The following is a 12,333-nucleotide window of genomic DNA, read 5'->3' on the forward strand; positions in this document are numbered from 1 at the left end:
CAAATACAAAAACAAGAGATTGTGTCTTAATATAGAAATAGGAAAGCATACAATTCAGAGAAGGAGCAATATCCACAAAAGCGTTCCACACCACGCCAGGAACTTTTTTTGACTGTAAATTAACACAAGGAGCTAGCACTGCCCGCCTAACGATTTGCCAAGAATTCAAACAAATGCTGACAAGTCTAGAAAGACCTCAGAACATGGACAGTGGCATATGCGCTGATAAATGGGAAACTGATACTGCCTTTTGGAAGAGTGATCATATGAATCAAAATTCTAAAACTGTTTGTATGTAATCTTCAGCATAGTAATTCCATGGCTCTATATGCTAAGAAAATAATCAGAGGTATAGTCAAATATCACAGCAAAATGCTGAAGCAAATCTTAAAGTCCAACAGTAGGTGAGTGATTCAGTATTATGGCTTAGTCATAGCATGGGATTTTTACAGTCATTGAAGATGAGGTTTTAGAAGACTTGAATAGAATGGAAAAATGCTTATGTTAATTGCTTGAGCAGAACATTGAACTATACAGACATTGTGAGCTAAATGGAAATACTCTGAAATATAAATGGCTGCTACCTCTGGGTAGGGGGATAATGGATGACTTTTACTTGTTTTTCATTTTCCTATAATACAGACAACTGATTTATCAGAATTTGAAATGACTTTTTACCACCATCTTTTTTGTTTGTTTATTTTTTGTTTTTCTCTTGGGGGTAGGTAATTAGGTTTATTTATTTACTTATTTAATGGAGGTACTGGGGATTGAACCCAGGACTAAGCATGCATGCTAAGCATGCACTTTACTGCTGAGCTATACCCTCTTCCCCTGAAATGACTTTCTCAAAAAGAGTATGAAAGTTTTTATCAGACCTTGAAGTGCTTTTTAAAAAGAGTTGAAAAGTAATCTGGCATAGAAGTAATCCAATTCCCAGTTTTACTCTAAGTGCATATAAACTCTGAGGAACCAGCTTTTGAGGAGGAATGTGAAGACCTCCCTGTGAATAAAGTCCATGCACTTTAGTGCTTGTAATGTGGGGTACCTCAGTTAGCTGCTCAGAATTATTTTTATTTTCTGACTTTCCATCATAATCTGGAAAACTGAGATTAACAGTATCATTGAGTACTTGCTTGGTAAGGTTTTATTCATGGTTTTTTTTTTTTTTCTGTTTAATAATAAAGTAAAATTCAAATCCTTATAAGGCAGCCAGGCTTATTTCCCTTCCAGGGCCTGTTCTGGAAAGTGGCGGGGAAGCCAAGTCCAAAAGAAGAACGTGCTTGCCGGCGCCCTGCCCCAGCTCCAGTAGCGTCAGCTTGTGGAACATCCTGAGGAATAACATCGGGAAGGACCTGTCCAAGGTGGCCATGCCGGTGGAGCTCAACGAGCCACTCAACACGCTGCAGAGGCTCTGCGAGGAGCTGGAGTACAGTGAGCTCCTGGACAAGGCTTCCCGGACCCCCAGTGCCCTGGAGAGGATGGTGAGGACACAGCCTGCCACCTGCGCCTCCTGCACCTCCCGCCTCTGCACCTGAGCCACGAGGCCACTCACAGGGCCCGGCAAGGCTGAGCCGGGCAGAGCCAGGCTCCTGTCCCTCTGCTTCCATCTGGATTGCCCTCCAGACAGCTTCATTTCCCAGTGACCTCCAGTTCCCCTCTGCCTGGCTGTTTTCAGTCACCCTGTTGGGATTTGCCTTTTGGGAGCAGTTTCCTGTGACAGTTGGTGCCTAGGGCAGTTCTGCTCTGTGGTTTTGGCATTTTTTTTTCTCCAGAACCTTGCATGTGATTGTTCTGCTGTGCCTAGCTGGAAAACCCCTCTTGAGAGCTGTCTGCGTGTTTACGTTTACACCCCTTGAGTAGATAGAATTTAATTTTTTGAATTCTGTTTTTGTTTTTTTTCCCTCCAGTCCAGGATAAATTTTCCTTGAGAATGTTTTTGTTTATTTTTGGAATTGTCCTATCAGCTTCTAAATTTTTAGAAAATATTCACAGAAGAGTTTTTCACATGAGAAAGATTATCCCCCCAGCTATATTTCTCATTTTTTAGAGTAAATAAAACAAACCAACCAACCAACCCACCCAAATAAAACCTCACTCTAGAAAAATTAACCTTCTGTTCTCTACTCAGTGTCAATTCTGATCAAGTAATAGGCCTTCCAATGAAGGGGCCTCCAGGTATTTCGCATCATTCCTCTGTCTTGTGGGGATGGGGGAGTGGGGTACCTTGATGGTAGGACTGTGGCCAGATCAACCCTTTCTATGACCATGACAATTTGTTCTTGAACACTAAGTGTCTCTTCCTTTTTACTTACTCATGTTACCTGCTCAGCATTAGTCGTTCTTTGTGTGGGATGCTGGAACACTGGCGTCTTCCTGCAGATGCAGTCTCTGTTCTGGGCTTTTGCTGATTGGCAAAATGGGACGGCATGCCCCTCAGCCTCAGGGATCCAGCCACCCATCACCCTCCTATTGGTGGAGGATGCCTTTGTTTTCTAAATTCTACACATTCTTCAGTTTAAACCCTCATTAAAACTTCAATTTCTTTAGTGATTTGAAGATTAAGGGGAAATCTTTACTACTGGCTGAAAGAACCATCCTGTGTCACTCCACATACTCTCCAGGGACTTCTCCTATCAAAGAGATTTTCTTTCTTGATACTAATGTTACTAAGTGTAGGAGAGAAAAACAAGCTGTTTATTTTTTATCCTCTTTGTTATTCTTCCCCAGAGAATTTCTGTGAACAAAGGAGGCAATATAGCTTCCAAGGCAAGTGTTAAAAGTTAACATTTGTGGACAGAGCTTTTCTTTAGAGAAAATGATTGACTTTGAAGATGAAAAGCATTCTTAAAGGTGTTTCATTTTTGTAGCAATTTAGAGACCTTTGGGATGTCAGCTGATTGATTGGTGTCATTGACCTTGAGAAGAAGTTTGAGGAAAGGCTTTGCTCTCCAGCACCAGTATGTTAGGAAGGGAAAGAAAAGAAAAGCGTTGAGGAGGAACCTAGCCCATGGATTGTGTTTACTATTCTGAGCAGGAGGGTCAGCTCGGACCCCTGCAGAGTTTTTTTGCCAGCCCACAAGGAGGACGCTTCATTCTGCCTGCTTCCTCCCTTCTTTTATAAATGTGTCATATTTTAAATTGTGAAGGTGATTCGGGGTGTATTCAGCATTCCATATAGATGTGTGACCTTGCTGGTTAAGGGGCAACAAACATCTGAGGAAGCTGAGAGAGGAACAGAACCCACGTTTCCAGAACAGACTGAATCGAGCACAGGGAGGTGATTTTCATAAGCTCTCCAGCTGCTCCAAAGTGTACCACACACTCTGGTGTGAGGGGGTAAGGTGGGGCCAGTATGCAAAAGTCTGAGGAGAGTTATGTGACTAGTGAACGTTTATGAAAGGTGCACAGCTTTTTTTCCAATATAAGAAACTTCATGAAATGAGTTGAGAAGAGGAAACATTGAGATTATTACTCAGTATTAGAAAAGCAAATTTGTCATTGATACTTAGGCTTAATTTTTTGCCCCTTCTCTCTCTAAAGACAAAAAGAATACAGACACATCTTAGAGATACTGCAAATTTAGTTCCAGACCACTGCAGTAGAACAAATATCACAGTAAAGTGAGTCACATGAATCTTTTGGTGTCCCAGTGCATGTGAACGTTATCCTTACATTATAATGTAGCCTGTTAAGTGTGCAATAATAGTATTCTATCTTTATATATATATATGTATGTATGTATGTATGTATGTATGTGTATATATATATACTTGAAAAAAATACTTTATTGCTAAAAAATGCTACCCAGCATCTGACCCTTTGGTGAGTGGTAGTAATATCAGAGACCACTGATCACAGATCTCTATAACAAACCTAGTCATAATGAAAAAGTTGGAAATAATGCGAAAATTACCAAAATGTGACACAGAGACACAAGGTGAGCAAATGCTGTTGGAAAAATGGCACCAATAGACTCAGTTGATGCAAAGTTGCCACAAACCTTCAATTTATGAAAAGCACAGTATCTGCGAAGCACAGTGAAACGAGGTGCGCTGGTACTGTGTCTCGCTGGTGCCCTAAAAGGGCGCGTGTGGGAGATGCTGAGAGCCTCACAGCTGGGGCCAGGAGAGGATGTTGCTCATTTCATGTTAGCCTGTGGTTTTCCTTCCTTTTCCTTTTTGAGTTTTCATTTTTCCCTCCCAGAAAAGCAGAACTTTTTTTTAAAGATACCGTACTCTAGCCTAGGGCTTCTTGTCTAGGAAGTGACTCCCACAGATTTTCTTTTGTCAGAATGAGTTTTTAGGTTTCTGCAATATCACGTTGAGTGGTTAAACATAGGATGCTTAATCCTGAATTTTGAGGGAAGTTTGTTTGTTTTTAATGCTCTTCTTTCCCCTCCTCCCTAAAAGCCTTAGCACGACATCAGATTCTCAGGTATTGTCAGGTTGAGAGTTGCTGGCTCAGCCTAACAGCTCAAAACAGTATAGTTCATCATCTTGAAAGCCTCTGCCCACTTTCAGACATCAGACCAGATGGGCAGTTTGAAAAGGTTTGGTTCACTTGTCTCTGGGCCAAAATGAAACACTATTTAAACCTGCAACTTTAAGCCAAAGGTGGTTTGGGTGTCTTTAAACCAGAGACAAATCTTTGGCTTTTCGAGATAAACTATAAAAGGAAAAAGGGGTTTTATTTTGTTCGTGTCTTTGTGAAAAGAAATTTCTCGGTGACAAAGAAGTAACAAGGCTCTTTCCCCCCTCCCTAGGTGTACGTGGCAGCCTTTGCCGTGTCGGCCTACGCGTCCAGCTACTTCCGGGCCGGGAGCAAGCCCTTTAATCCGGTTCTGGGAGAAACCTACGAGTGTATTCGTGAAGACAAGGGATTCCAGTTTTTTTCAGAACAGGTGAATATACACCCTTTTTGCTTGTTGAGAGGAGTTGCTTATACCTCCCGTTATGCATACTTTTGAAATATTTGTTTTCCACCTTTCACTGGCTTCAGAGCAACTGAGATCATCACAGTGCTTTTACACATAAAGAGAGCGATCGGTTTCCTTGCACTGAAATCTGGCCACCACCATGAGCGTAAAGGTGCTCGCAAGGCTGAGGCTCTCTTGGCTGTATGCGTCCTCCATGCCCTTTCTGTTTAAAGTCATAGTGGAGGGAAGTTTTTAAAGCACAAAGCATTGGCCAAACTGCAGTTTAGAGATTTAAAGTGTGCACCGTCGCACGTTGACATCATCATTCTAGAGCACGGGCGTCCCCACCAGAGTGGGAGCACCAAACAAACACTTTATTCTTGACTTTGATTTAAGAGCAATCATTTGTGTGTTTATTCATTCCATCCATAAATACTTCTCGAGACTGTACCATGTGCCTGGCATCGTTCTAGATGCTGGGCTGCTGTAGGGGCCAGGGGGCAGACCAGAATGCCTGTCCCTTGTCTAATGGATGGACATGCCTTATGCGTACATAGCCTGAGTTCCCTGAGATTCCATGGACTATTCCCACCTGTAAGTTAGCAGAGAATAATATTCAAGAACAGTGTCTCTGGAGCCAGCCAGCCTAGGTTCAGGTCTCAGCTCTACCTCTCACTAGGTTTATAGCCAGGGAAAGTCCCTTAACCTCTCTGTGCCTCAATTTCCTCTTTAAAGTGGAGATAACAGTAGTGGTACAGGCCTCAGATGGCTTTGCGATGAGATATTCTCTACAAAGCACTCAGAGCACTTCTTGAAGAATCAAGTGTTATGTGAGTGTTTACTCTCTTTACTGACGTACGACAGCATAGTTGGCAGTAGTGGAATGTTGGGAACATCAGAAATATCTGTCAATAAGGAACCATTTAGCTGAAATAGAGTGCGTACAGGCTGAAAATCAAAACCAGCTCTCACCTGGTTAAGATAGCAGCTGAACGTGTCCGCCATCTGCAAACCCCTAAACATCAGCTTGGGAACAGAAACATCATTGTTTTGATATATTTGTCCCCTCAACTCTTAGAAAACAGAGGGAAAAGGGGTGGGTTGCTAACACATTATTTTCCTTTCTGTCCTTGCTGCCTTCTTTGTCAATGGCTTTATAATGTGGGAGTAGGAGGGGGCAGGGTGGTGGCCGAGAGGCTTATGAAGATGGTGGTGGTCTTAACTGTACATGACGAACAGTGTTCTCTGAAACTCAAAAGAAGATGATAATGCAATAATCCCAAGGCACCTTTTTAATAGCTTTGCAGTTAGCAGCTAAAATGAGAAATTACACACTGACACTGGGCCAGTAGGGGGTTAAATCAGTAGTAAGAACTAAGATAATCTTACTCAAATTCAACTGGGTTATTTAAATAGTAACCCTGAAATGGAATGAGAATAAATGAAAATGTAATTTGGTTACCATGGTATTACATGCACTCGTGTGAAAAACCAAAGGCCAAAAATAGCTCCGAACTACAGCAGACAATCAGGACGGGATGAAGAGGCAGAAGAAAAGAATAGTAACGTGAGCTTGTGTAACACCGAGCTTCACTCCTACGGGCCCCTGGCGGGGCAAGGCCGCCTCGGGATCTGCTTGTGGATGCCCTGTGCTGGCGCGAGACAGGAAGCAGACCTTCTGGGCACGTGAGCGCTACGTAACATGGTCTTTAGACCCCTGGAATGGATGGGTCTAAGGAAATAAGCTTGAAAGAGATCTGATCATTGTCAGCAGCATAGGGTGTGCTGAGTGTAATGTGGACCTGCTTTCAAATCCTAATCCCACACTTTGTGTGTGGCCTTGCATAAGCTACTGAAACTTCCTGACCCTGAGTTGTTTCTCTTTCTGTAAAATAGGAATAATCATGCTTGGCTCACAGGGTTGCAGTAAGGCCCAGTGAAATAACGCGTTGCTATATAAAGTACTTGCACACTTAGTATCTGGTTATTGCTCTTATAAGTAGAGGCAACTTTTAAAATGCTTTTTAACATGCAATGTTAAGAACAGCAGGAGGAGTATTAAAATAAGATGGACTGTATCTACTGATTCAAGGGGTTTGAAGGTGGTGTAATGTCACTGGTGAGGCTTGGGCTGAGAGCCAGCCATAGGGCAGCCACAAGTCCTCACAGCTGGCTTCACCATGGGAATACCACCCACCTGGTCATGGGGGAGCCACTTTATCTGTCTGCAATTTAGGCTTATGGCCTCAGTTAGTGATTCTTTTAATATACCCTAGAACAGGTGAGTCTCTCAGGGACAGGTCACACTAGCTAAGCTTACAAGAGACTGATCTATAAACCAGAATGCTACTATACCCCTATACTGTGAAAAATGGACCTGCCTTGGGGGCCAGACAGCTTTGGTATCAGCCTGACCAGGGATACTTTCCCCACAGTTTACTTAGGAAGCCAAAATTGTAGTCATCAGGAGAACGAGAAGGAGAGGGGAACTGTTTAATTCAATGTGCCAGGCTGTCCGCTGCCCCAGGAGTGGAAGGGTTTTTGGCCAGGGCCTTCCTTTCCTGGCCAGCAGGAGACACATCAATTCAGTTTCCCCCACTCCCTCTCTAGCCCTTGTTGGTTCTGCTGACCAGCCGACCTGGTGTGTGTGAAGGCCTTCTAACTTAATACATCTCAGGAGATGACCAGAGCATTTATTCTGTTCATGCTGGTACCTCCCAGCCTGGTTCTTTTTGCTTCTGGCCCAGGAGATAGTCTGTTATGGAGACAGCATGACTCTTCTCTCTTCTGTTATGTGTGAGTGACAGACTTCAGCTTGCAGAGTTTGGGGGCTTCTTTGCTTTCTCCTACCTCTATACAATGAGTAGAGGTTTCTGAATGACAAATATCATCAGGTGAATGGGACCCCTAAGTTAATAGTTGGGGGTGGAATTGTATTCCAAGGAGGACACTGATGGAAATCGTATCTCCAAAGGAAAGAACCTGGAAAGAAACAAAGATAATTCAGCTCTTCTACTTCTAGACAACAGAGTCCGGTGGTTTGGAAAGTGATGTCTATGCCTTTCCTCCAAGCCCTTGGGTTTTGATGCCTGAGGTTTTGGTGGGTATGTGGGTGTGTGGAGTGGTCAGTGGCCAAGGAGGCTGAAGTAAGGGCTCAGCTGCACAGAAACTTGCCCCCCCCCCCCCGTGTTGTCTCTTACCAGAAAGACCCAAAAACGCAATGTCAGGGTGACTCAGAAACCAGAGAAAGAATTTGCTGTTCAAATTTCCTTTGTAACTATTAACCAAGATTAGGTTTGCAGGGTGCTTTCTGCTTTTCAAATTTATACAGGATCTCACCTGATCTTCCCAACGCCACCTGCATGGCAGGTGAGTCCAGGATCAGTCATAGGTAAGGAGCTGAGATCCAGCACATTAGCGCCTCCCAGGTCCCCTCAGCTTACACCTGCTGTTTCCACTCCTGTGTCCTCTCTGCCTCACCTCTCCCGGTATCCCTCGTGTAGGTTTATGTACTGTGCTCAGAGATGCCAATCCAAGAACAGCCGTCTGTATACTGTTCAGACATTGGGGTTTTCCCTGTCATCATCTCTTAAACCTTTCATCCTCCAAACTCACGTAGGACTTTATTCTCAACTCCCATTGTGGGCTGCGCAGTGGCCTTGTGAACAAGGAATATTCAGGAAGCAATCATAAACATTCCCGTCATATGTTCAAACCTCTGGCTCTTCCACCTTCTCAGGGGAGGGATTTCCTTTGTGCCAAGAAATCTGATTCAGCCTTGGTTTTCTGAGTAAGCCCAGGAAAGGGGGAGCTCAGAAGGAAAGGACTTCCTCTCCCTCCTTGGGGACCGAGCATTGTGCTGGCAGGTTATTCCTGACTTGGTTCTCGGGCTGCCTCGCAGGGAGCTGACACATGGGTTGGAGCTTCATCAGGGACTGGCTGGGTCAGAAAACACATTTCAGTTCGCTATGCTGCTTTCTTGGTACCTCTGGGAAAGATTTGGTGTCTCTGAAGGATATGCAGTTAAGCTATTACCTAAAAGTGGCTTTTCCTAATTGCCTATAACGTCAGCTGTCAGATCGCTGTTCAAGTCATTTTAACCACTTACCCTCCCAGCCACATACCATTCAGAGTTTGTGGCAGAAAAGCTAATGGAGTTATTGAAAGTTACTAAAATGTAAGAGATTCAAATGAAGTCTTTTTTGTTTGCTTCCTGGGCTCAGCCCTTCTTCCTTTTCTGTTAGTCATCAGAACTCTGAACATTCTTGGCCAGACTTCAAAATACCATACCTATCACTTCCCTCTTTGCACACCCACATCGCCTCTCTGAATGGTCCTTTTATCTACTAGTAGGGCAGGTTATTTACTTCTGATTAAAGTGGCAGCTTATTTACCGACATTATCGAGAGAATTCAAACTGTTTAAATAAAACAAGCAATAAATCAACTGTAAGGTGACTAAACCAGTGCTTGTGCACTTCTGGGTCAAATCAAATAATTACTTAATGTGTTTTTTTGTTTTTTAAAAAAAGAAACCATGTGGTTAGCAAATGAGTACTTAACTCTGAACATAGGAGAAGAAAAAATAATTGGCAGCTGTATTCGCCCTAAAATCAGGCCAGTATCCTTGGCGTCATCCTTAATAGCTTTCTCTCATAATCCACATCCTGTGCATCAGCGATTCCTGGGGTCTTCTTTCCAAAGCCAGTTACTTTTACGCCCTGTCCCCCAGGGCTAGCCCCCAACCCAAGCCGTCAGCATCAGTGACTGAGATGGTTGCAGTCGACTCATTAACTGGTCTCTTGTTTCCATGGCCAGTTCCTCACCCAGCAGCCAGAGCGATTGCTGCAACGACTTCCCAGGTCACTTGGAACCAAACCCCAAGTCCTGGCCGTGGCCCACAAAGCTCTCCAAGATGCTGCCCCCAGACAGCGGGCCTCCTCCCACTTTTGCTTATTTGGCTTCAGCCACACAGGACTTTTTGCTTCTCCTAAAACATCCCGGGCATCTGCCGGCCCTGGGCAGTGGCCATGTCCTCTTCCTGGGGCGCGCTTCCCCCAGCTATCTGTGTGGATAACCTCCCTATTTCTCCCAGCCTCAGAGGTTTCCGTTGTAGAGTCCTACCCTACCCACCCTGTCTGGGATGGCGTGCCCACTGCCCAGCCCCCACCCCCACCCTTGCTTTCTTCTCCTTCATACGTTACTACTGATGGACTACGGGCTTATTTGTTTGCTGTCAATCTCACCCATTTCTACACTAAAATGTAAACTCCATGAGAGTGAAGATTTTTGTTTCTTTTGTTTCTCATCGTATCCCCAGGGACTAGGCAGTGCCTGACACATCGTAGGCAGTCAGGGAATGTTGGACGAAAGCCATGGAAAGAATGGCCCCTTGATCCCCTCCCTGGGTGATTTTTGACCTGCCGCCTGTTCTCTTTTCCACAAGCGGCCCTACATGGTTGGAGACGGGTCCAGAACTCAGAGGACTCTAGTTATGTCTCTGAACAGCTGCAGAACTGATGTATTTCAGGGAGAGTTTTCTAATCTGAAGAAGAAAAACTTACGAAAAGCACAGGTACTGAAATGCACTCCTTCCCCATATGCTTCTCCCGTTACCGCCCACCTCTTATATAAAGTACATTCAAAGCATAAATCAAAAATGATTAGGTTAGGGTGAAGAAAGACCTCAGATGTACAAATACATTTTTGTATTTATTTACAAAATTTATTAATTGCCAGGGGAATGTCTTGACTTCAGGCTTATAGAAAGAAAGATACGTGTAAATACTTAACACAATAAAAACCATGTATACTAATTTCCTGAATGGGAATCCTTACCAGTCAGAAATTGCTCTTATTTGAGATGGAGAGGGAGTGATGAAGGAGGATACTAAAAAAAAAAAAAACAGTCTGAAGTGGATTTAGCCAATAGGCAGGCAGACAGGGTCTACTCGGGGCTGAGTCAGTTTAGACTCAAACTCAAAACTGAATGCCCTTCTATGCCTGAGTTAAGATGCAAGAAGAGAAACTCAACCAAATCCCGTGCTAGCAAAGACAGGTTAGATTGTGCTCATTATTCTCTACTCCAGTAGATTTTAGAGAGATTACCATCAAGAAAGATGAAGTGATTAACTGTGAATTACCCCTTTCCATGGGTACTGAAATTAATCAAAGCCTGAATAGACTCTTTTCTGTCTGGCTGGCATCCCTGCCACCTCTGATGCTGGAATTCAAACAGATGTTAGAATGGTAGCATTTTGAAGCCAGAGGGATTCTCAGACCCCATTTTACAAAGAAATCAACGAGACTCAGAGCAGTTGGAAAGATCAGCCTCAAAAGATTCTCTAAATATCCATGAGATGGAACCTTAATGGTGTGCCGAGGCTTTGGGGAGAGACCAGAGCCCAACTCTGAGAGCAGCCACAGAGAGGCAGCTGGGGCATCTCAGGAAAGAGCTTTGGATGTGAAATCAAGGACCTGGTTTAAAGCACTCGCCCTCATCACTAATTAACTGTGTAGCATTGGGCAGGCTCTTTACTGGAAAGAACCCGTTTGCTGATTTATGTAATAAGGGTAATGAAGACAGAAGATTAGCATGAGAGTGAAGTGGAAATACCCTCATGACAAAAAGTTAAAATATAATCTCTGCTTACCCCATACTAGCATGTGATCCTGGCACTTTCCATATGTTATCTTTTTTTAGTTGCAAAGTCAGTGGTACTAGCCCTATTTTATAACTGAGGCCCAGAGGGTGTAAGCATGTGCTTAAGGCCATGCAGCCAGTAGATGATACTGCAGAGTTAGGATCTCGATCTGTGGGACCCCACAAGCTCTCCCTCACTCCCTGACGCTGATGCAGCACATGGCCAAGGCTTCAGAAATGTTTCAGGAATAAAATACCTGTTGTCAGGAAATGTATCCAAGAAAAATAAAGCATTCACTTAATTTCCCGGAAAGCTTTGTAAACTTCTTAAAAGCCACACGCACCAAATAAATCATTCCCAAAGGCCTTTTTGAGCCAGAAAGAAATAAGCCAAATCATTGATATTTCACTGTGGAGATTTATTCATTCAGAAAACATCCCTTGGACCCTGTCTCAAGGCACTTTGCTAAGCAATGATTCATTAATCTGACAGAGTCGTTTTAATGGTATGCTAGGGCCTCTTTTATAATTCATATGGACAGCATGTTTATCCTTGTTTTATGGGATTTTAAATTATGAAAGAGTTTATAGTTTTTATATATTGTATTTTGTCTGCTTTGATGTTTATATTTGGCCATACTTCTAAAATGCTTGATCAAGGCTTTGATCTTTTTATTTTTTACTACATTGTTTCTGTGGAAATGAATATCATCCACTTGGTAATAATCAACTTTAAACATGCCTAGTTCTGGGGCAGGGGAACATTGCAGAGC

General features: G+C 43.4%; 1 protein-coding gene across 6 annotated transcripts in view; it reads left to right on the forward strand.

Annotated features, from left to right (window-relative positions):
* OSBPL3 (oxysterol binding protein like 3) overlaps window positions 1-12,333 on the forward strand; it is a 162,123-nt gene that overhangs the window by 128,254 nt on the left and 21,536 nt on the right. For all 6 annotated transcript variants that reach the window (XM_074367333.1, XM_074367332.1, XM_045505663.2 and 3 more), the window contains 2 exons: window positions 1,234-1,484; window positions 4,766-4,903. In XM_074367333.1, coding sequence (XP_074223434.1) covers window positions 1,234-1,484; window positions 4,766-4,903 — 389 coding nt within the window. The remainder of the gene's footprint in view (window positions 1-1,233; window positions 1,485-4,765; window positions 4,904-12,333) is intronic.

The sequence above is a fragment of the Camelus bactrianus genome, chromosome 7 (genome assembly GCF_048773025.1).
Source record: "Camelus bactrianus isolate YW-2024 breed Bactrian camel chromosome 7, ASM4877302v1, whole genome shotgun sequence".
Lineage (NCBI taxonomy): Eukaryota > Metazoa > Chordata > Mammalia > Artiodactyla > Camelidae > Camelus > Camelus bactrianus.